The sequence below is a fragment of the Theropithecus gelada genome, chromosome 4 (genome assembly GCF_003255815.1).
Source record: "Theropithecus gelada isolate Dixy chromosome 4, Tgel_1.0, whole genome shotgun sequence".
In the NCBI taxonomy this organism is placed as follows: domain Eukaryota; kingdom Metazoa; phylum Chordata; class Mammalia; order Primates; family Cercopithecidae; genus Theropithecus; species Theropithecus gelada.
Genome location: NC_037671.1, coordinates 142,180,204 through 142,205,499, shown reverse-complemented (window position 1 = coordinate 142,205,499; position 25,296 = coordinate 142,180,204). Strand labels below are relative to the sequence as shown.

At 40.4% G+C, this 25,296-nt stretch overlaps 1 protein-coding gene across 4 annotated transcripts in view; it reads left to right on the top strand.

Annotated features, from left to right (window-relative positions):
* The first annotated feature begins 906 nt into the window (after nucleotides 1-906).
* GOPC (golgi associated PDZ and coiled-coil motif containing) overlaps nucleotides 907-25,296 on the top strand; it is a 43,265-nt gene continuing 18,875 nt past the window's right edge. For all 4 annotated transcript variants that reach the window (XM_025382361.1, XM_025382359.1, XM_025382360.1 and 1 more), the window contains exons 1-2: nucleotides 907-1,456; nucleotides 23,839-24,003. In XM_025382361.1, the coding sequence (XP_025238146.1) occupies nucleotides 1,172-1,456; nucleotides 23,839-24,003 (450 nt within the window). In that variant the 5' untranslated portion in view covers nucleotides 907-1,171. The remainder of the gene's footprint in view (nucleotides 1,457-23,838; nucleotides 24,004-25,296) is intronic.

Genomic DNA, 25,296 nt, shown 5'->3' with positions numbered 1-25,296 from the left:
TCAGAATGGCAACATGCTGTACAGGTTTACAGCCTAAGAGCAATAGGCTACATCATACAGCCTGGGTGTGTAGTAGACTATACTATCTAGGTTTGTGTTTAAATACACTCTAGGATGTTCCCTAGGGGATGATTAACCTAAGGACACATTCCTAAGAACATATCCCCATCTTAAGTGAAGCACTACTGTAGTTGCTTTTGAAATGTGTGACCTATGGCGTATTAAGAGGAATACCGTGTGCCAAGAAGTGACGCTAAGAGTTTATCTTACAACTGAGTTAAGTAAAATTTGCAAACTTGGTTTCGAGGTTAACTAAGACATGTAAGGTGACACAGGTAGTATGTGACAGAGGGTAAGAACTGAACGTTCACAAGGTCTACCTGACCCTTAATCACAATACAAAAAGTTTTCTATTAATTCCGCAAAATCTGGTCAGCCGCTTCAATGCGCAGCGTTAGGCAGTCCACACCTGGAATTTGGCGTTGGTTTACCAAGAACAGCCAGGGTGTACGCCCACTCCATCCTAACCAGGAACTGGAATCCAAAAGGTAAAACGTGGCTATTGCGCATGCTCACACCGCCCTTCCTTGCTCTCCCCTCCCTGACCCTAGACGCCCCCGCAGCAACTTTCTGGGAGGACTTTGGAATAGCTCCCGCCAACTGTTAAGTCAAACCGGCGGAAATCCTTCCTTTCTGCGACGTGGACACCTTTCTCATCCTCGGGCCTTTCCAACCAGGATGCAGAAACCACGCGGCTCCGTTTCTCAGGGATTCAAGCCGTAGTTTGCCAGTTGTTAATATGGCGGCTAACAGGCAGGTCCCAAGCTGAGGCCTTTCATAGGCCAAGGTCGCATCCTGGCCCCGCCCATTTTGTCCCTTCAGGCTGCGTCCGCCCAGCTCTTCGCTACGCATGCGCAGCGGGGGCAAGCTGGGAGGTGGGACAGACAGAATCTTCCGTGTGTCGCCGCCGCTGCCGCCTCAGCCTCAGCCTCAGCCTCGTTACTCCTGCGGTTCTGTGGCTGTGTTGCTGGCGTTAACGGCGCGAGGTGAAGGGAGGTGACGGAAGGTGCGCGCGCGCGCGCGCGGGGGGTCCCCTCAGTCCCAGCAGTTCCCTTCGTGCGGGTGGGGCGGCGAGGGTCTTCAGCAGTCGGGAGAGGCCCTTGACGGCGCCATGTCGGCGGGCGGTCCATGCCCAGCAGCAGCCGGAGGGGGCCCAGGGGGCGCCTCCTGCTCCGCCGGGGCCCCAGGCGGGGTATCCATGTTCCGGTGGCTGGAGGTGCTGGAGAAGGAGTTCGACAAGGCTTTTGTGGATGTGGATCTGCTCCTGGGCGAGATCGATCCAGACCAGGCGGACATCACTTATGAGGGGCGACAGAAGATGACCAGCCTGAGCTCCTGCTTTGCACAGCTTTGCCACAAAGCCCAGTCTGTGTCTCAAATCAACCACAAGCTGGAGGTGAGCCGTGGGCGCTGGCGGCTATGGCATCCAACCCCGGGCTGCCCGGTGGCGTCAGATCCCATTTAACGCTCCAGTGAAACGACCCTAGAAAACTGCCCACCGGGGCTTCCAAATGTGATGGGAGAGTGCATGTCTGTGTGTGCGAAGGAGAGGAGTGAGGTGAGGGTGGGGGACAAAAAGGGCCCTAGACCGACACGTGAGTCTCCCCGGGGTACTGTCGTCCACCTTCCTAGTATCTCTCTGAGGCGGAAACTAATTACATACACTAGCCCCCCTTTTACGTGTTACATTAACAAACCTAACAAAGATTCTCTGTCATGAAAATACCGTAGGCCACCTTTTGACAATTGAGTTTTGCAGATCTACTTTCACATTGATAAACCGAATTTGTATATGTTCAGACAGATACAGCCCTGATTATTTTCATTTTAAATATTTCAGGTCAGCGCCTATTACTGCATACAGAGACATGCATAAACTATTTAGGGGAATCTGATCAAAGCTCTTAGGAAAATTTCGTGGTGCATAACGATAGTATCATTGTCTCGGTTTACATCCATAGTTGGTCCTTAAATTACAGGCAGATACCTCCAGAGAGCTTCCTGCAATTATTGAAATTACTTCTGACATTGAGTTTTTATATGCTTGTACATTACTGTGTAATTTTCCAAAGTCTAGATTTATTTTTGAGAGAGTATAAAGCATCATTTGCTTTAATATCTGATGCTGGGTGTGGGTGAGGGTGGAGTGGCTGTGATTCAAAAAACCCAAAAAACTGTCACGTTGTGCAGAAAATTTAAAAAGGGCATTATTACAATATTTATAAATCAAGATAGATTAACATTATTGCATGAAGAGTACTTTCTAACTAGGCAATTTAAGAGAATGGGTCTTTCTTTTCAAAAAGTATAATAGATAGTGATGTGCAAAACTCTTCGAACATTAGCTTTCCTAAGAAATCATTACTCGTTGTCATTGAGAGTGCCCATTGTATCTATATCAATATGAATGTCAGATAAACATCCTCTCCTTGCCTAGTGGTCAGCATTCTTTTTCTCCTATTAGCCATGAAGTATGTGGCATAATTAATCTTTGATTAACATAGATGTACATATCCAAGAATTGTGGCTCTTCTCCACTGCAAGAACTGTTAATTTCTTCTATCCTTTTTGAAAAGATTAGAAAGTGCTAATATGAAGGTAATCACTTCTTACTGTAGGTAAATGAAAACATCTCTTGATTTCTTTATTAGTATTAATTTTCACAAGAAAGCTGTTTTTCTGATTTCATTCTGATAGTGAAATTACATTTAATGTTTTATAGAAATAGTACTTTAACTTTATTTCATTTTATTTTATCTTACTGTATTTAAAAAAAAAAGAGATGGAGTGCTTTGTTGCCCAGGTTGGTCTTGAATTCCTGGCCTCAAGTGATCACCCTCCTGCCTCGGCCTCCCAAAGTGCTTTGATTACAGACATGAGCCGCTGTGCCTGGTCATTAGTTCTCTAGCTTTAAACAACAAAGATCAAAAGTAGCTTTTGCCACATGATATAATTTGAATGTGTCCCCCAAATTTCGTGTATGGGAAACTTAATCCCCAATGTGACAGTACTGAATCTCCAATATGGGGCCTTTAACAGGAGAGTGGATTATGAGTACTCAGTTCTTAAGAATGGATTAATCCACTCATAGATTGATTTGTTATTGGATTAATGGATGAATGAGTTATCATAGGAGTGTAAAAGTGGTGGCTTATAAGAAGAGGAAGAGAGACCTGAGTAAGCATGTTAGCATGCTCAGCCCCCTTGCCATGTGACACCCTATGCTGCCTCCATACTCTGCACAGATCCCCTGCCAGCAAGAAGGCTCTCGACTTCTCGAGATCTGGCCCCTCGACCTTGGACTTCTCTGTCTCCATAACTGTAAGAAATAAATTCCTTTTCTTTATAAATTACCTAGTTTCTGGTATTCTGTTATAAGCAACAGAAAGTGGACTAAAACATCACATGAGAAATTTCATATCATTTACAACTGCAGTATCAACTGGGCATTAACAACTTTTTTTAATGAAACAATATTTATTTTTAAAATGACCTAAGGAAACTTTAAACAGGGAATTTTTTTTTTTTTTTGATGTCAGATATAAAAATAGAAATTGGGAGGAAGGATAATTTTCTGAGTAGGAGGTTGTGCTCCATTTTTTTTGTCTTTAAAAATTGTAGATGGCCGGGCGCGGTGGCTCAAGCCTGTAATCCCAGCACTTTGGGAGGCTGAGATGGGCGGATCACGAGGTCAGGAGATCGAAACCATCCTGGCTAACACTGTGAAACCCCGTCTCTACTAAAAAATACAAAAAACTAGCCGGGCGAGGTGGCGGGCGCCTGTAGTCCCAGCTACTCGGGAGGCTGAGGCGGGAGAATGGCGTAAACCTGGGAGGTGGAGCTTGCAGTGAGCTGAGATCCGGCCACTGCACTCCAGCCTGGGCGACAGAGCGAGACTCCGTCTCAAAAAAAAAAAAAAAAAAAAAAAAAAAAAAAAAAAAATTGTAGATGAGTATTCAGAATTGTAATAAATTAGGCATGTTCTTTTTTCAGAAATTAAAATCGCACATTCTGACTCTTATGTTGTGATTTAGGAGGTTGCATTATTTCTCAAAATAAGAAATGCTAGCATATCACAATGTGAGCATGTTTTTTAAACATGCTTGAAACACTTGATTTAAAGATCTTAGGAAAACGGGGAGGGGGAAAATCCTAATGATTTTTGTTTGTTTGTTTGTGTGTTTTGAGTTATAGTCGACTTACTTGTCTTTGGTGTTACTGTGTACACATTTAGCAGCTTCTGCCGTTTTCATGGAATCAATTGTGTATTGCTGTGGAAAGAGGTTCATTGTCAGCAGTGCCTTTCAAAGCAGACTTGCTGCTGTACCATCTATAGAATTTCAGTGGTTGCTCCATATATTGTTTGAAATCTTGAAACAATTTCCGTATTTTCTTGCCCTTTTTTACTTTTTTAGTAAAAGGATTGAATTAGTTCTATTGTTTTAATTATATGGACGTTAAGACGTATTTGAGACCACTTATGGTTTGATATGACAAATGTGGTGACATTCAGTGGTTTCAGAGGTTAATACCTTAAATCATATTGCTATAATAAAATATTTTTATATAATGAAGAAACACCTCCAATTTGGGTAATTTGTAATGTATTTAACATTAAACACTATGTTTATTATTAAAATATTAAATTTTGCTGCAAAAAAAATCATAGGTTACTTTTTTACTTGAATAGGCTATTAGGGCTATTCTTTTTTGTTTTTATTTGACATAATAATCGTACCTGTTTAGGGGGCACAGTGTAGTATTTGGATACACATAATGAATAATGGTCAAATTAGGGTAATTAGCATGTCCATCATCTCAAACATTATTCATGTTAGAAACAATTCAAAACCTTCTCTTCTAGCTGTTTGAAAATATACATTAAGCTACTATTAACTGTAATCATCTTACAGTGTTATAGAATGCTAGAACTTTTTCCTCCTATTTAGCTTTAATTTTGTTAACCTTGGAGTCCCCAACCCTGGGCTGTGGACTAGTACTGGTCCCTGGCTTCTTAGGAACTGGCTGCACAGCAGGAGGTGAGCAGTGGGCGAGAAAGCATTACAGCCTGAGCTCTGGCTCCTGTGAAATCAGCGGTGGCACTGATTCTCATATAGATTCTTATAGGAGCACAAACCCTGTTGTGAACTGCACATGCGAGGTATCTAGGTTGCCTGCTTCTTATGAGAGTATAATGTCTATTGTTGAAACCATCCCCATGCCGTCCTGTGGAAAAATTGTCTTCCACAAAATCAGTCCCTGGTGCCAAAAAGGTTGGTGACCACTGTGTTAACCAACATATTCCTACCCGCCTCACCCTTCCCAACTTAGAGTAACCACTGTTCTATTCTCTACTTCTATGAGATCAACTTTTTTTTTCTTTTCTTGAAACGGGGCCTCACTCTGTTACCCAGTCTGGAGTGCAGTGGTGCGATCATAGCTCACTGTGGCCTCCAACTCCCAGCTCCGTTGATGCTGCTGCTTCAGCTTCCCAAGTAGCTAGGAGTACAGGCATGAGCTACTATACTCAGCTAATTTTTCCATTTTTTCTTTTGTAGAGATGGGGTTTACCATGTTGCTTAGGCTGGTCTTGAACTCCTGGGCTCAAGAGATCCTCCTGCCTCAACCTCTCAAAGTCTGGTATAACAGGTGTGGGCCACCATGCATGATGGATCAATTTTTTAACTTCTACATTTGAGTGAGAACATACATTATGTATCTTTCTGTGTCTTGCTTATTTTACTTAAAGTCCTCCATGCTCATCCATGTGGTCTTGAATGCAGGATTTCATTCTTTTTTATGACTGAGTAGTATTCCTTTGTGTACATATACCACTTTATTTTTATTTTTATTTTAAAATTATTTATTTATTTATTTATTTTGAGACAGAGTCTCGTTCTGTCGCCCAGGCTGGAGTGCAGTGGCACTGTCTTGACTCACTGTAAGTTTCACGTCCCAGGTACACACCATTCTCCTGCCTTAGCCTCCCGAGTAACTGGGACTACAGGCGCTCACCACTACGCCTGGCTAATTTTTTGTATTTTTAGTAGAGACGCGGTTTCACCGTGTTAGTCAGGATGGTCTCCATCTCCTGACCTCGTGATCCACCCACCTCGGCCTCCCAAAGTGCTGGTATTACAGGCGTCAGCCACCATGCCCGGTCCCACTTTTTTTTTGTTGAATCTGTTCATCTGTTGTGGAAATATAGGTTGCTTCTGTATCTTGGCTATTGTGAATAGTGTTACAATAAACATGGGAGTGCACATATTGTTCAACATACTGATTTCCTTTTTAGGGGGCTTATATACCTAGTGTATATGTTCTATTTTTAGTTTTTTGAGAACATAGGTTACATCTTAAAATTATAAATGATACCCATGTGACTGCTTTTTGCCATAGCAATATTTAGGAAGAGTCATATCTGAGGAGAATGGAATAGCAGAGAATATCAGTGTATTTTGACATGGGGCCATTTCAAATTGCTCACATCTGTCATAGTTTCCACCTGCTTGTGAATTTTTGCTGTGGTTAGCCACTTGATAATGGCTATGCTGGAATTACAGGCATTGACTGGAATAGTAGTAGCACTGTGGAAGAAACAAAAAAGAAAAGAAACTTTTTATCTGAAGAATGTGCCCACTTTCACCACTTCTCTTCAGTGTAGTACTAGAAGTCCTAGCCAGAGCAATCAGACAAGAGAAAGAAATAAAGGATATCCAAGTGGATAAAGAGGAAGTCAGACTGTTGCTGTTTGCTGATGACATGATAGTATACCTAGAAAACCCTAAAGACTCATCCATAGAGCTCCTAGAACTGGTAAATGAGTTCAGCAAAGTTTCACGATACAAAATTAACGTACACAAGTCAGTAGCTCTGCTATATACCAACAGTGACCAAACTGAGAATAAAATCAAGAACTCAACCACTTTTATAAGATCTGCAAAAAAATTAAAATACTTTGGAATATACTTAACCAAGAACGTGAAAGACCCAAGAAAACTATAAAATACTGCTGAAAGAAATCATAGGTGACACAAACAAAGGGAAACACATCCCATGTTCATGAATAGGTAGAATCAATATTGTGAAAATGACCATACTGCCAAAAGCAATCTACAAATTCAATGCAATTCCCATCAAAATACCACTATCATTCTTCACAGAACTAGAAAAAACAATCCTAAAATTCGTATGGAACCAAAAAGAGCCCACATAGCCAAAGCAAGACTAAGCAAAAAGAACAAATCTGGAGGCCTTACGTTACCCGACTTCAAACTGTACTATAAGGCCAAAGTCACCAAAATAGCATGATATTGGTATAAAAACAGACACATAAACAAATGAAACAGAATAGAGAATCCAGACATAAAGCCAAATACTTACAGTCAACTCATCTTTGACAAAGCAAACAAAAACATAAAGTGAGGAAAGGAACCCTTTTCAACAAATGGTGCTGGAACAATTGGCAAGCCACATGTAGAAAAATGAAACTGGATCCTCCTCTCACCATATACGAAAAAAAACTCAAGATGGATCAAAAACTTAAATCTAAGACCTGAAACCATAAAAATTCTAGAAGATAACATTGGAAAAACCCTTTTAGATATTGGCTTAGGCAAAGACTTCATGACTAAGAACCCAAAGCAAACACAACAAAAAGATAAATAGATGGGACTTAATTAAACTAAAAACTTTGTGCACAGAAAAAGACATAATCAGAGTAAACAGACAACCCACAGAGTAAGAGAAAATCTTCACAATCTGTATATCTGACAAAGGACTAATATCCAGAATCTACAAGGAACTCAAGGAAAAACAAACAATCCCATCAAAAAAGAGGGCTAGGGACATGAATAGATAATTCTCTAAAGAAGATATACAAATGGCCAGCAAACATGAAAAAATGCTCAACATCACTAATGATCAGGGGAATGCAAATCAAAACTGCAATGCAATACCACCTTACTCCTACAAGAATGGCCATAATAAAGTAATAATAATAATAGTAGATATTGGCACGGATGTGATGAAAAGGGAACACTTTTACACTGTTGGTGGGAATGTAAACTAGTACAGCCACTGTGGAAAACAGTGTGGAGATTCCTCAAAGAACTAAAAGTAGATCTACCATTTGATCCAGCAATCCCACTCCTAGGTATTTACCCAGAGGAAAAGAAGTCATTATACGAAAAAGATACTTGCACACACATGTTTATACCAGCACAACTCACAATTGCAAAAATAGGGAACCAGCCTAAATGCCCATCAATCAATGAGTGGATTAAAAAATATATATATACAGACACCATGGAATACTACTCAGCCATAAAAAGGAATGAAATAGTGGCACTTGCAGCAACGTGGGTGGAATTGATTGGAGACCATTATTCTAAGTGAAGTTACTCAGGAATGGAAAACTAAATGTATGTTCTCACTCATGGGAGCTAAGCTAGGAGGATGCAAAGGCATATGAATGATACAATGGACTTTGGGGATCTGGAGTAAAGCGTGGGAAGGGGATGAGGGATAAAAGACTACACATTGGATACAGTGTACACTGTTCAGGTGATGGATGCACCAGGATCTCAGAAATCACCACTAAATAACTTATTCATGTAACCAAACACCACCTGTTCCCCAGACACCTATTGAAAGAAAACAAAAAACAAAAACAAACAAAAAAAACCTGAGTTCCTTTCCATTGTCAGGCCCAGAGAGGCATTGGAATGAAACCACAGTTATGGCACTCTCTTTTGACCTAAGTAGTTATCTCTTGAAGCCACCTTCTATGTAGGATTTAGACTAACTGACGCCAAGTAGCCATAAAATACCATATGCTGGACACCATAAGTCATACCTTATAGTGCAACAATGAATAGTCAGTCACTAATCAGTGATTGTAAACCAGTGAGAATTCTTATCAAGCGACTTTATGTCTGCCTTGTTCCTTTTTCCCTTTAAAATCTGCTTGTAACTCAGGTGCCAGGGCACTCCCCAGGCATCTGGGAAATATGTGTTGGGTAGCTGTCCTCATTTTGGCTCAGGTAAACTAAAGTATGTTTTGTGCCTCAGCCTTTTCCTTTTAGGTTTACAGTAGGAATAGTAATAGTAGCAGTAGTAGGCGTGTTGGAATACAAAGGTTGTGAACCAATACTTTAAAAAACCCACCTCTGCCTTGAAATAGTGTTCTGCCTTTTACTCCTTTTTTTAAAGTAACAGCACAATACACCTTCTGTCACATCCTCCTTTCCCTCAGCAATTGCTCCATTAATATCTCTTTGAAGTGATTTTCTTTTTTTTTTTTTTTTTTGAGACGGAGTCTCGCTCTGCCGCCCAGGCTGGAGTGCAATGGCCGGATCTCGGCTCACTGCAAGCTCCGCCTCCCGGGTTCACGCCATTCTCCTGCCTCAGCCTCCCGAGTAGCTGGGACTACAGGCGCCCGCCACCGCACCTGGCTAGTTTTTTGTATTTTTTAGTAGAGACGGGGTTTCACCGTGTTAGCCAGGATGGTCTCGATCTCCTGACCTCGTGATCCGCCCGTCTCGGCCTCCCAAAGTGCTGGGATTACAGGCTTGAGCCACCACGCCCGGCCTGAAGTGATTTTCTATTTATGCCATTAGTAGAGAAACTTTTAACTTTGATCTAGAGCCACAATGATAATGAACTCGTGATATGCTGGTCCCTTTGCTGCTTTAAATCTGTCCTGTTTTTAAACAGGCTGTTTTGCAACATTGAAGCTGAAGTTTAGTATTGATCCAGTATGCACTTATGAACATGAATTATGTGCCAGATGCTGTATTGGGCACTGGGGATACAATGGAGAGCAAAAAAGGATTGCAGTCATGGCTTTTATGGAGTTTGGATTATGTTGGAGGAATTTGTTGGGAGAATAATCATGTAAATGAGAAATTGCAACTTTGATGAGTACTGTGAAAGGTACATAAGAGTAATGAGACCCTATTTTGGGATGTCAGTGAAGGCTTCCCTGAGGAAGTTATTGAGCTAAGACATAAAAGAATTATATGTGAATAGGAATGAATTAAGCTAAGAAATAGGAATGCCGGGGCCGGGCGCGGTGGCTCAAGCCTGTAATCCCAGCACTTTGGGAGGCCGAGATGGGCGGATCACGAGGTCAGGAGATCGAGACCATCCTGGCGAACACAGTGAAACCCCGTCTCTACTAAGAAATACAAAAAATAGCCGGGCGAGATGGCGGGCGCCTGTAGTCCCAGCTACTCGGGAGGCTGAGGCCGGAGAATGGCATGAACCCGGGAGGCGGAGCTTGCAGTGAGCTGAGATCCGGCCACTGCACTCCAGCCTGGGCTACAGAGCGAGACTCCGTCTCAAAAAAAAAAAAAAAAAAAAAAAAAAAAAAAAAAAAAAGAAATAGGAATGCCATTCAACATTGCAGTAGAGGGAATGGGAAGTGAAAAGCACCTGTGATGGGCAAGCGCATAGTGCATTTGAAGATTCGAGAGACAGTTGGTATGTGTTACAAGAGAAGAGGGCAAAAGAAGTCAGATGCAAGATAAGTTTGAGCAGACAGGGAGGGACTGTTTCTGCATGGCTTTATAGGCCATGCAAAAATATTTGGGTCTTTGTCATAATCGTGGGAAGGCTTTTAAACCAGTTTGTAGCCTTGGATATGAAGTTAGAACAGTTTGCTCTGGCTATGGTATGGAGAAAGTTGGGGAGAATGACATGAATGAATGCAGAAAATTGTTTAGAAGGTTTCTGTTTATGTGAGATTATGATAGTGTGGAGTAAGATAATGGAGGTAGGGGAAAGTATTCAGAACAAGAGTGACTGGAGAGGTAAAAATAAAAAAAAACCTAGAGATGGATTGCAATAGAGGGATGAGGGAGTTCAGGAGAAATCCAAGTGACAATCTTGTGCAGCTGGTTGCCTGAATAGATAGATGAATGTGTTAGATTATTAGCAATAACAATATTGCCAACTTTATTGATCAATTACTATGGGCCAAGCTCTCTTCTGAGTCTTTTACATAGACTGATTCATCCAATTCTCATGACAGTCCTGTGAGAAGGTTTATTAGTATGGTTATTCCAACTTTACAGGGGTTAAGTAAGAGGCCTGAGGCTACAGAGCTAGAGAAATCAGTCTCTGCACAAACACATATTTATGTCTGATGGGGGATGGAGGAGGTGGAGAGAAAAGCAGGCAGAAAGAGTGAGTGTGGCTGAATAGATACAAGAAGTGAGAGTGTAGGGTACAAGGGAGGTTTTGTTTTCATTTTGTTTTTAAATAAAAACAAAACATAAGTCTGAGAAGCATCTACTTGAGAGAAAAGTGAAATATAGAAAAAGAGTGGGGTAATTAATATTAGTAAGATTTTGTAATAACAGCTACTTAGAAGGCAGAGAGAATGAGAGTGGACAGTAGGAGGTTGTGGAAGTTTTTGTTTGATGGCTTTTTTTTTTTTCTCTCTCTGTAAAATAGGAGCCCAGGTCAGTTGCTGAAAGTAGGTGAGAGTAAGAGCATGAGGCTAGTAGAAGAGGTTTGAAATAGTTATGGAAGAGTGGGAGAGCCAGTTGGCCAGAGAAACAGGACTGCCAGGCATTGTTGAGGACCGGCTTGGGATTAGTTATCATAAAGTATGGTGTAACCGGGCTGTACTGTTGTGTGACTTTCTTTAGCAATGCATATTGGTTTAGGTACAGGCACAGTATTGAGAGTAATAACTAGGTTCATTCAATGTTATAGCAAAGGAGTTTGTTATAGACAAGTGTGTTATTGAAGTGAAAAGTGGTAACGGGGCTTATGAAAAGGAGATAAATTGGCCGGGCGCGGTGGCTCACGCCTGTAATCCCAGCACTTTGGGAGGCCGAGGCGGGCGGATCACAAGGTCAGGAGATCGAGACCACGGTGAAACCCCGTTTCTACTAAAAATACAAAAAATTAGCCGGGCGCGGTGGCGGGCGCCTGTAGTCCCAGCTACTCAGGAGGCTGAGGCAGGAGAATGGCGTGAACCCGGGAGGCGGAGCTTGCAGTGAGCCGAGATTGTGCCACTGCACTCCAGCGTGGGCAACAGAGCGAGACTCCGACTCAAAAAAAAAAAAAAAAAAAAAAAAAAAAAAAAAAAAAAAAAAAAAAAATTGAAGACTAAGGAAGGAGAATTGACAGGATTTGATAATTATGTAGATGCAGAAGATAAGAAAAAGGGTTAAGGATAACACCAGATTTCTGTTTGGGAAATGTATTGATCAGGATCTGTAGTGGGTTGAATCGTATCCCTCCAAAATTCATATCCACCCAAAACCTCAGAACGTGACCTTATTTAGAAAGAGGGTCTTTGCAGGTGTAATTATGTAAAGATGGAGATAAAATTGTAGTGGATAAGAGGGAGCCCTAAATCCAATGAAAGTGTGCTGATAGGAGACAGAAAAGGCCTCACACAGAAACAGAGAAAGAAGGCTATGTGATGATAGAAGCAGAGATTGGAGTGATGTATCTACAAGCCAAGGGATGCCAGTGATTGCCAACAGCACCAAAAGCTAGGAGAGAGGCACAGGATCTCCAGAAAGAGCCAGCCCTGTCAATACCTTCTTTCAAACTTGTGGCATCCTGAAATGTGAAAGAATAAATTTTTGTTGTTTTAAGCCACCACGTTTGTGGTAATTTTTTTTTTTTTTTTTTGGACAGAGCCTCACTCTGTTGCCCAGGCTGGAGTGCAGTGGCACAGTCTTGACTCACTGCAACCTCTACCTCCTGGGTTCATGCAGTTCTCCTGCCTCAGCCTCCCAAGTAGCTGGAATTACAGGCACCAGCCACCATGCCTGGCCAATTTTTATATTTTTAGTAGAGACAGGGTTTCACCGTGTTGGCCAGGCTCATCTTGAACTCCTGACTTCAAGTGATCCTCCTGCCTTGACCTCCCAAAGTGCTAGGATTACAGGCGTGAGCCACCGTACCCAGTCTTGTGCTAATTTTTTGTAACAGCCCTAGGAAGTTAATACGTTACTATTTACTGAAGTAAGGAATACAGGAAAAGGAGGAGCAGGTCTGGGAAAGATAATGAGATAAGATTAGGATATTCTGCATAATTAAGGTCCTTATGCTTTTTGCGTATTCCTAACCTAGTCTCCTAATTATTATTCCCTCCAAACCATCCTTTTGTTGCCTGATCATTCTAGAGTGATTCATATTAGCAGTTTGTATTTAAAAAGACGAATCTGATTCTGTCATTCTTCTTTCTGTATCTCTCTAAAATTCAAATTCTTTGGCCCAGTGATCAGTGTGCCTGTCTGTGTCTCCTTATCTCTTATCACCCCTTCTAAGCTGCTTTTGCCTCAATAAAACTGGTCTATTTGCAGTTCTCTAAATAGGTCTTGCTCTTTTATGGCACCTGTACTTTCACATAGGCTTTGGTGTATAATGTATTCTCTGTACCCTTTGTCTACAGTATCAAACACCCACTCATCTTTCAAGACTCCACTTACATCACCATCTCAGTGAGGGCTTTCCTTACTCTACTCCTCTCTGCTCTTTATAGGCAGAGGCTGCCCTAAGCCCTTAAACTTACTTGTACTGTTAGATTTGTTACATTGTACTGTAATTAGCAGTTACCACATCTTTCTACCTCTAGAATGTAAGCTGTTTGAAGGTTAGAACCATGTTTTAGGGGAAATAATTTGAACCATCAAATGCTTTGTGAAGCTGATTTAGAAGGTAGCATTATCTTTTTGTGAACCTATTTTGGTTTCTAGGAGCTTTTTGTTTGTTTTTTGTATTTTTTGCTTCTGTGCTCCCAAAACACATTGCTGAGTAATTCCTTTGGTATAGATATCAGATTGGTTTATACATGGATTACAGAATTGGTATTTGGCCCCTTTTTAAAATTAGAAATTTGGGGCCGGGTGCCGTGACTCATGCCTGTAATCCCAGCACTCTGGGAGACTGAGGTGGGCAGATCACCTGAGGTCGTGAGTTTGAGATCAGCCTGGCTAACGTGGTGAAACCCCATCTCTACTAAATATACAAAATTTGCTGGGTGTGGTGGCACATGCCTGTAATCCCAGCTGCTCGAGAGGCTGAGGCAGGAGAATCGCTTGGACCTGGGAGGTGAACGTTGCAGTGAGCTGGGATCGCGCCACTGCACTCCATCCTGGGCAATAGAGTAAGACTCCGTCTCAAAAAAAAAAAAAATTGGAAATTTGAAACTGATGTGTTAAATACCAGCCATTTTGATCTAGTTACTCCCTATCTCACCTGTCAGGTGTTTTCATATCTCACCTTTCCCTTTCCACTCCCTGTATTAGCAGATCTCCATTCCAAGCTCAGAGAACTTCTTTCTGACTGCCTCCCTTTACCTCTTTTTGAGTTGGTACATCACACATGTCTTTCAAATAGTGAATAGTGCTTACCACACTTTGCATCACAATTGGAAATGTAATCTTTTTATCTTTTTTTTTTTTGAAACAGGGTCTCACTCTGTTGCCCAGGCTGGAGTGCAGTGACACGATCATGGCTTACTGCAGCCTTGACCTCCCGGGCTCAAGTGATCTTCTGACCTCAGCCTCCTGAGTAGCTGGGAGTACAGCCATATATCACCATGCCCAGCTAATTCTTTGTAATTTTTGTAGAGACAGGGTCTCACTATGTTGCCCAGGCTGGTCTCGATCTCCTAAGCTCAAGCAATCCACCAGCCTTGGGCTCCCAAAGTGCTGGGATTATAGGTGTGAGCCACCATGCCCAGCCTGGAAATATATTCTTAGTTTTTCCTAATAGATAGGGAACTTCTAGAATCCATGTCTTATTCATCTTTTTGTCCCTAGATTGTGGTATACAGTGAGTACTCAGTGTTTATTTGAATGAATGAATTTTTTGAAACACATCTGGTGTTCTGCTATAAATCTTCAAAGATTACCCACAATCATTCTGTAATATAAGCTTCATGAGAGCTAGGATGAAGCTAGGTATCTGTCTTGTTGACTCTATATTCACGTGTACAGTGCCTGCCCCATTGCTGAAAGACTGATCTGCAGGTTCATTTATTCCCCTGGTATGTAATTCACAAGCATATAATTTGTGAGTTAATATTTCATGGTATCTTATTTTGGGAAAAAATTGAAACTGATTGAAAATAACTTTAAACATTAAATAGGAATATTGAGTATGGATTTAGTACTTGTGATATTCCTAAAATATTGGGTAGGTTGATTCTCCTCCCCACCCCATCTCCAGTTTGATCATAGAGCAACTGAGGGCTTTGAAATGAAAATGGAAACATTTTTGATTGATTGGATCTTCATTTGAGGTTTACAGCAAATTACTTGTCACATGTATCAACTGGTTTCCATTTCACATCCCCCAACTCTGTTCATTCATGTTGTCTCTCATATTACACATAACTGCCTTTAAAAAAAAACATTAGGGCCGGGTGCAGTGGCTCACACCTGTAATCCCAGTACTTTGGGAGGCCAAGGCGGGCGTTATCACCTGAGGTTAAGAGTTCGAGACCAGGCTGACCAACATGGTGGAACCCCGTCTCTACTAAAATTAAAACATTTGCCAGGCATGGTGGTACATACCTGTAATCCCAGCTCCTGGGGAGGCCGAGGCAGGAGAATCGCTTGAACCCGGGAGGTGGAGGTTGCAGTGAGCCGAGATCACACCATTGCACTCCAGCCTGAGCAACAAGAGCGAAACTCCATCTCAAAACAATAAATAAAAATAAATAAATTAATTAATTAAAAAACATAAATTCATCAGTTGCTTTTTGAATAAAATTCAAACTCTTAATTTTGGCAGACAGGCTCTGCATGATCTGACCTTTGGGTATCCCTCCTATGATATACTGGTTTTTTTTTTTTTCAGACGGAGTCTCACCCTGTCTCCCAGGCTGGAGTGCAGTGGTGCAATCTCGGCTCACTGCAAGCTCTGCCTCCCGGGTTTGCGCCATTCTCCTGCCTCAGTCTCCCGAGTAGCTGGGACTACAGGTGCCCGCCACCATGCCCGGCTAATTTTTTGTGTTGTTAGTAGAGACGGGGTTTTGCCATGTTAGCCATGATAGTCTTGATCTTCTGACTTTGTGATCTGCCCACAAAGTGCTGGGATTACTGGTGTGAGCCACCGCGCCCGGCCCCTATGATGTATCTTACCATTCTTTCATCTTACTTTATATCAAGCTTGTCCAACCCACAGCCTGTGGGCTGCATGTGGCCCAGGACAGCTTTGAATGCAGCCCAACACAAATTCGTACACTTTCTTAAAACATTATGAGATTTTTTTTTCCATGATTTGTTTTCTTCTTTTTAATTTTAACTCACAGCTATCATTAGTGTTAATGTATTTTGTGTGTGGCCCAAGACAATTCGCCCAGTGTGGCCCAGGGAAGCCAAAGATTGCCTACCCCTACTCTATATGGTGTAGCCACATGAGCCTTTTTTCAGAAGGTCTAAGTCAAGGTTCTCAAACTTTTTGGTTCCTGGACCCCTTTGCATTCTTACAAATTTTAAGAACCCCAAAGAGCTTTTTTTTTAAAAATGTGGGTTATATGTATAAATATATAAATACACAAAATATAAAAAAAGTATAAATGTAGAATTTACTGTATTAGAAATTAAACTGAGAAAACTTTATTACATCATTTAAAAATAACTACAATAAACTCATTACATGTTAATATAAATGATTTTAAATTAAAACGTAATTATATTTTCTAAAACCAAAAAATGTTTTAGAAGAACAGCATTGTTTTATATTTTTTCAAACCTTTAAATTCCTGGCTTAATAGAGGATAACTCACACCTGTAATCCAGCACTTTGGGAGGCTGAGGCGGGCAGATCACTTGAGGTCAGGAGTTCAAAATCAGTCTGGCCAACACGGTGAAACCCCATCTCTCCTAAAAATACAAAAATTAGCTGGGCGTGGTGGAGGGCACTGGTAATCCCAGCTACTCAGGAGGCTGAGGCAGGAGAATCGCTTGAATCCAGGAAGTGGAGGTTGCAGTGAGCCAAGATCATGCCACTGCACTCCAGCCTGGCCTGGGTGACAGAGCAAGACAATGTCTCAAAAAAAAAGTTTGCTGAGGCCTCCCCAGCCATGCTTCCTGTACAGCTTGTGGAACCATGAGCCATTTAAACCTCTTCTATTTAAAATAATAGTATTTATAAATTACCCAGTCCCAGGTATTTCTTTATAGCAGTGCAGACTAATACAGAGGCCAAGGTGGGAACATCGCTTTAGACTAGGAGTTCAAGACTAGCCTGAGCAACATAGCGAGACCTAGCTTTACAAAAAAATTTAAAAATGACCATGTACTCCTATAGTCCTCGTTACCCAGGAGGCTGAGGTGGGAGGATTATTTCTACTCAGGAGTTCTAAGGCCCCAGTGAGCTGTGATCATGCCATTGCAGCCCAGCGTGAAAAACACAGTGAGACCTTGTCTCAAAAAAAAAAAATAAATAAACTAAAACAAAACATCAGCAGCAACAAAAACTGCAAGTGCATAGCAGTAAAGACTACAATGACTACTGATGGAGTTTGGTGCCACTGCATTGACTTGTACTAAAATCTCAACATTTTACTCATCATTACTTTTGTACTTTCAGTATGTCAACATAGTGAAAAAGACAGATAATGTTTTATTATAATGAAAATAGTTTTGACCTTTCAGATCCCCTGAAAATGTCCCATAGACCTTGGGACCTGCTGCTTTAGTAATAACCAAAACTCTTCCCAGAAGAATAGTCATACACTCCCACTCTGCTAATTATTTTAGTTTCTTTCATACAGCTCATTACAATTTGTAGTTATATATATATATTGTTTGGGGAGGGTTGGTTATTTTAAGAAATGGGGGTTTTGCTGTGTTGCCCAGACTGGCCTCAAACTCTGGGTTCAAGTGATCCTCCTGCCTTAGCTTCTCTAGTAGTTATGTACACCTGGTTTACTGGCTTTTTAATGACCATGGTGAAGTTACCTAACCTCTCTGTACTTCAGTTGTCATATCTGGATAAAAAGTGCATCTCTCAGAGTATGTTATGAGGATTACATTTGCTTGTCTAGACCGTAGAATGTTATTTTTTGGGGGAGAACTAATGGCAGATGAAATTAGTGGTCATTATGGTTGGATAGAAAATATAAACAGATACAGCTTTCTCACAGAACTTTCATAGACCAGGTGACTGCTTCAAGAGCTGACTTTAAGTAAGGAGGAGTATTATTTCCTGTCTTGAAGGATGGCAGAGATTTTCAATTTGACCTTTGAGTATATTTCCTGTTTGGTCATAGTCTTGTGTTTTAGAATAAGACTCATTAGATTTTTGTGATTTTGACCACCTCAAGCACATAGAGGAGAGAAAAAATAGAGGGAGATTTTTTATAATAAAATGAATGAGTTAAATTAAATGATATTTTGAAGGTATACAAGAAAAGGAATGGATCAAAATGGCTTTCATTAGTTACATTTTCTTCTTGAGTTTTGTCACAAGAGAAAAGTCTTATGAAGAATGGTTCTGCCTCTGTTGTCTGTCAGGTAGCTTTGGATCTTTTATATAAGAATCTCTGTTCCTAGCACTTTGGGAGACTGAGGCGTGCAGATCATGAGGTCAGGAGATCGAGACCATCCTGGCTAACACAGTGAAACCCAGCCTCTACTAAAAATACAAAAAATTAGCTGGGCATGGTGGCGGGCGCCTGTAGTCCCAGCTAAGTCCAGAGGCTGAGGCAGGAGAATGGCGTGAACCTGGAAGACGGAGCTTGCAGTGAGCCGAGATCACACCACTGCACTTCAGCCTGGGCGACAGAGTGAGACTCCATCTCAAAAAAAAAGTCTCTGTGATGCATTCTTTTAAAAGTTTAGTTTCAGGAAAAAAGACAGTTTTGCCAGATAAAATGGAATTGTTTGCTTCCTTTAATGAGAAAAGGGAATTTATATAATCTGTAAAGATTCTCTTATTAATTGGAAGCTCAGTTTACTATATTAAATTTAATATAGTACTCAATAACTAATACATTAGTATTTTTTATAGTGTGATCCTGCCATCTCTATGTGATTTTTATTTTTTACATTTTTGTTTTTTTGACTATATGAGAAAAGTAGATAGATGTCTATGATAAATTTGGGGTACTGGCACTAAATTGTATAATTGCTAGAGATTTAAATTCCAATCTGTACTTTCATCCTAAATTACATTTTAAAACATAAAGAGAATACAGATATTTAAAAGGTGAAGTGATTACTTTTTGTACACATACTTTAAAACAAAAGGTGTAGAAGTTATAGGTAGATGTGACATAGTATTTACATCTTTATCAGCAGCTTTTTGTGCTATAGTTCATTATAGTTAAATTGCCATGTGAAGTCAATTATTTTCTTTGTAATTCCTAAACAACTTGGGGAATGTGTGCTTTGTTTGCTTGCATATCTGTACCTGCATCTGTTCCTGTTTGCATGCCTGCAGGTATGTCTGTGTGTTCATGCCTGTGTATGCTCACGAGTACCAGTGCCTATCTGTGTGCATGTGTAGGAGTATGGGGTGTGTGTATGGGGTTCAGAATCCCCTGTTTAGTTAAAGCTTTGTGTAGTTCTGATATTTGGGGAATGTGCTCTGATTTGGAGCTCATGGACTATATCTTCCCCATTTTTCTTTATTATTGCGAGAATTACAATGGATGTCAGGAGGAGGTCTGAGTTTTAATACCATGCAATTTGTAATTTGGGGCATCTCACATAATCTCTTAGGTCTCAGTTTCTTCATGTGTAAAATAAAGATGTTTTAGGTTGTTAACTTGGACCTTCTAAAACTTTATCAAAAGAGCTCTATGGCATGCTAAAAGTAATGAGTGAGCTGGATCCAATTTGCCTGCTGTGCAACTTGATGTTCACAAATTTCTTGGCTTAGTTTGCTCCTCCTTCAAAACATGAGGCTTTTGAGGGGTGCTTAAGGTAAAATAATAGGGGTATTTATCCATAAGACAGTTAAAACAAAACCTGCTTATATTTAAAATGAAAATTGTTGTGTGTTCTTAGAAAAGAATACAGATAGAGGATTAAAGTTTAGGCAAGTGGATTAATAGGAAACTCTGAATAAAAAAATCACTTTGATTTTGGTGCCCAACCTCCAGGGAGTGAAGAAGGCTTAGAGTTAAGTTGATCACCAGTAGCCAGTGTTTTAACCAGTTATGCCTCTTGTGTTAATTTGTTTTTGTGTCACTATAAAGAAATATCAAACGGGGATAATTTATAAAAATTTTAATTGGCTCAGTTCTGCAGGCTGTATAGGCAGCATGATGCTAGCATCTTCTGGTGAGGTCCTCAGTGAGCCTACAGTCATAGTGGAAGGCGAAGGGGGAACAGATGGATCACATGCAAGAAAAGAAGCAGGAATGAGGTGGGGGAGGTTGCAGACTTTCCAACAACCAGATCTTGCATGAACTGAGTGAGAATTCAGTTGCTACCAAGGGGATGGTGCTAAACCATTCATGAGGAATTTACCCCATGATCCATCCAGTCACTTCTCACCAGGCCCCATCTCTAACATTGGGGATCACATTTCAACATGAGATTTGGAGGGGACAGATATCCAAACCAAATCACCTGTGTAATGAAGCCTCTATAAAAACCTGAAAGGACAGGGTTAGGAGAGCTTCTGGATAGATGAACACATGGAGGTTCGTGGAGGGTGGTGCCCCCAGGGAAGGCATGGAGGCTTCATGTCCCTTACCCCAGTCCTTGTTCTGTGCATCTCTTTATCAGTATCCTTTGTAATATCCTTCATAATGAAATGGTAAATGTGCTTCCATGAGTTCTGTGAGCTGCTGCAGCAAACTAATTGAACCGAAAAAGGGAAATGTGGGAACCCCAACTTGAAGCCATTCAGTCAGGACTTCTGGAAGCATAAACTTGCAACTAGTGTCTGAAAAGAATGGGGCAGTCTTGTGGGACAGAGCCCTCAATCTGTGGGATCTGACAGTATCTCCAGGTAGATAGTGTCAAAATTGAATTGGAGGACACCCAACTGATGTCTGCTGCAAAATTGATTGCTTGTTTGTTGGTGGGGTGAAATCCCCCACACTTGGTCACAGAAGTTTCTGTGATAATTGTTGTGGAATGAGAGAATAGGAAAAACACTTTGAGGTTGTGGTTGTTTTCCCACTAATCCAAAGAAACCTTTCTGATAAATCTCTTCCTGGGAGTGAGCTGAAATCATTGGAGTAGCTTTGGTTAAAGGTCTGGTACTGAGCATAGAATATATTTGATAGCAGAACAAAGACTATTGGAGTTAAAGATGATGGAATAATATTGAATGCTATATGCATTGCAATATAGATTTTGTTTTCAATTCTCAAAATGGGAGAAGAGTATTCTGAAAATGTGAAATAAGCTTGATGATCACTCATAGTTATTAGCTGGGAATCGAAGGGTAACATTTTGTTAAATGTTTGAGAAGAGTGAGGGAAGTGAGATGTTAATTAGCTAATTTCATGACTGCTCGTGGAAGGGATAATACCTTAAAGATAATACCTTAAATTACAGTCAAAAGAGGAAATTAGGATATAATGTCACAGTAATCATTAGAACAAAGATACAGAGCTTCCAGAAGATTTAATTAAAAAGTACATTTCTAAAACCACCAAAGAGAGCAATGAAGACTTTACATGTGTGTTATGTTATATACAAACATAACATGGCAAATAGGATGAAAGGTTAAAAATAAGAGATCAGAAAAATTATACTGAGTAAATGCAAATAAAATGAAACTAGGAGTTGCAAACTTGATACCAGATAAGGTAGAACTCGTGCCAAAAAAGCATTTACTGTTGGGGAGAAAACTATTAACATAATGAGCTGCATTAAAATTAAGCACTCTGTTCATTGAAATACACATTTATAAAGTGAAAAGAAGCCACAGGATGGGAGAAGGTATTTGTAACTCATACCCAATAAAGGAGTTCATATTGATGCAGGATATTTTCTTGACCCCTTCACAGTACTCACGACAGGGGTGCCCTGTTTACTCAGCTCACCCCGCTCAACCCCTGGCAGGAGGGAGCACACAAACAAACGAGTGTGAGAACTGGCTGGTAGCTTTGGCACTGGCAGGAGCAAACTTGGTTCACTTGGGTCCGCTTCACTCCACCCCTCATGGGAGGGAGTGTGTAGGCAAACAGATGTAGGAACTGGCCAGCTGCTTTAGCACCGGCAGGAACAAACTCCATGCAGGCCGTGTGGCAGCATCCAGGTTGGGGTACCTGCGACCCAAGGCCCCAGAGGGCATGTTACAAGGTTCTCTTAGCTCTGCTGGACAGAACTGTATTATCAGCTCACTGGGCCTTTTGCCTTTTGTGGGGCAACTGCCCTCTGCCAGTAAGGGCAGAGGGCCAGTGTGATAGCCTTTTTGAGTACCTGCACTTCGTGAGTCCCAAATTCTTGTCTGGTGCCCAAGAAGAATGAGGTAATGTGAATTCATGCTGAGAGCCACTTCCATTCACTCAATAAAATTCTCTGCATTGACCATCCTTCATCCATGAATTGGATCCTTCATCCTTCCTTCAGTTTGAATTCCATGGGACTGGGTCAGTTCTCTCTCTCTATATATAACTTGCCACATTTTTTAGTTGGTCCACATATGTGTATTTATCAACCCAGTGGATATGAAAGCTTGTCAAGGGCATAAATTATGATCTCTGATTTTTTTTTTTTTTTTTTTTTTTTTTTTGAGACAGAGTTTCGCTCTTTTTGCCCAGGCTGGAATGCAATGGCGCGATCTCGGCTCACCGCAACCTCCGCCTCCCGGGTTCAAGCGATTCTCCTGCCTCAGCCTCCTGAGTAGCTGGGATTACAGGCATGTGCCACCACCCCGGCTAATTTTGTATTTTTAGTAGAGACGGGGTTTCTCCATGTTGGTCAGGCTGGTCTTGAACTCCCAACCTCAGGTGATCCACCTGCCTTGGCCCCCCAAAGTGCTGGGATTACAAGCGTGAGCCACCGCGCCTGCCTGATCTCTGATTTTTAAAAATATTATCTACAATTTTTTTTCTCATTGTGCTGGCATAGTTCTGGGCCCTTAGATGCTTAGCAAAATTATGTTGAGTTGAGTAGGAAACAAAGGCATGTCTTGATCTTTAATCTGCTAGCTAGCTGGGAAAACCAAAAACACAAGGGACACATCCTGTGCACAACTGTAAAACAATATATCAATTGTGCAAAAATGAAAACTTCAAACTGAATGGGTAGATGGTCCTGATGAGTTGCTCTGCTATGCTAAAGCTGAAGACTTAACAGTTAACTCTGATCTTCAGGCTTACTGTAGTCTCAGAAGTTGATACCTTAGCACCTAAAATAACTTTACTAGATAATGATTGGGATGATTTGGGCTAGTATTTGTTGGATTGAAGACAGAACACAACTCACTTACTGGCATCTTCTGTAATACTGTTAATGTTAGTGATCCACCACAGCACACGTTGTCTCTACCACATGGCGAACCACCTCATAGTTGTGTGTTTTCATAAGCTTTGAAGATAAAGGTGAAACAGTAAAAGTAAAGTAAAGTAAGCAAAGTAAAATGGAAGTAGCATTCTGTGTTATTAGAAAATACAGCTTATAGATTTCTCTTGCTACTGAAATATCTTGACTTATTGATTTTCTGTCAGTTTAGATGGATGTCTTGTATCTTAGATAATAGTATTCTAATGTTCATGTATTTATTTCAAAGGTAGTCTCTCTGTTGTCATTCTTGAATAACAATTATTAGTCAAAAGAAAGAAAATTAAGCATCCTTAATTTCTTTTACTGTTTTCTTTATAAGGCACAGTTGGTGGATCTGAAATCTGAACTGACAGAAACCCAAGCAGAGAAAGTTGTTTTGGAGAAAGAAGTACATGATCAGCTTTTACAGCTGCACTCTATTCAGCTTCAGCTTCATGCTAAAACTGGTCAAAGTGTTGACTCTGGTACCATTAAGGCAAAATTGGTAAGTAGTTTAGAGAGTGACATGCCCTTGCATGTATTTTACAGGGTGGAGAGGACAGTTTTGAATGAGACTTTTAAATTATCAAATGTATGTGCTCATTGTGGGAAATTTAGAAAATATAAGAAATATAAAGTTTATGATCATTATGATAATCTATAATCTCATCACCTATAAATAATCAGTGATATCAACAATCAACTGATAGAATTTTTCCTATTTAAAATACATGTATAAATATGTTTAAAAGATATTTGTGATTATAACATAGAAGATTTTTTTTTTTTTTTTTGCCTTACTGTATCAGTTGGATTAAATTCAGCTGCATATAACAGAAATCCCAAGTAACATTGGGATTATTCTTGAATAGTGCTTATTTTTCTCTGAAATGTAGAGTTGATATGGCAGCTCCACAAATATTAGAGATCCAGATTCCTTCCATCACTGTGCTCTGCCATTTTTAGCTCATGGTTTCCATCCTCAGGATTTCTTCATGTCTGCATTTCAGGCAGGAAGAAGGGTTAATCTAAGGAAAGGGCAAAAAGATGCTTCTCTGTTGTGTTAGCCTTCTTTAAATAACTTATTATGAAATCTTTCTCAGTAATTTTTGCCAGCATTTCATTGACCATCCCCAGCTGCATGTCAGTCTTCTATTGGTCATATGGCCACTTACAGTAAAACTGGAGTCTGTTAATAAGGAAGAAATAAAAAATGGAATTGGGTACCAGCCAGTAGCACATTCTTTTCTTTTGCTCTTAATATATTGTAAGCATTTTTCCTGCCACTGTGTACCACATATGTTTTAAGTGTGTAAGAGATATCAGATATTTTGTTTGTATATGGAACACAGCAATAAATAAGACAGCTATTGCTTGGCAGAGGCAGGACATGAGATGATATTGATGATATGCTGAGAGTAATACATTTATAAGCTTTACTTGTTTTCAGTTAATTTCATTTGGTTAAGTAGTTCCTAATACTGATGTGTTAAAATTCATGAAAATAATTTTAAGTTAAACTCTTAAGTTTTCAAAGTCTGTGAATCTGTGTTAAAAGGGTTTTATTTAACTGAAATAAAAGCTCATAACTACTTCTTCGAGCTATTTGACTTTAACATTCAAAAACAATCTAAATTTTCTCTAGAAAAGAATTTACGTGAAGTTTTAACATTAGAATTTGAAAGAGTATGGTGAAAAGAACACTGTACTAGTTATGCTGACTAATTTTGATAAAACAAAAAATTTTAATCTAATGCTATTACAGTTACTGTTGTTTATAGATTGCAAATATATTTGT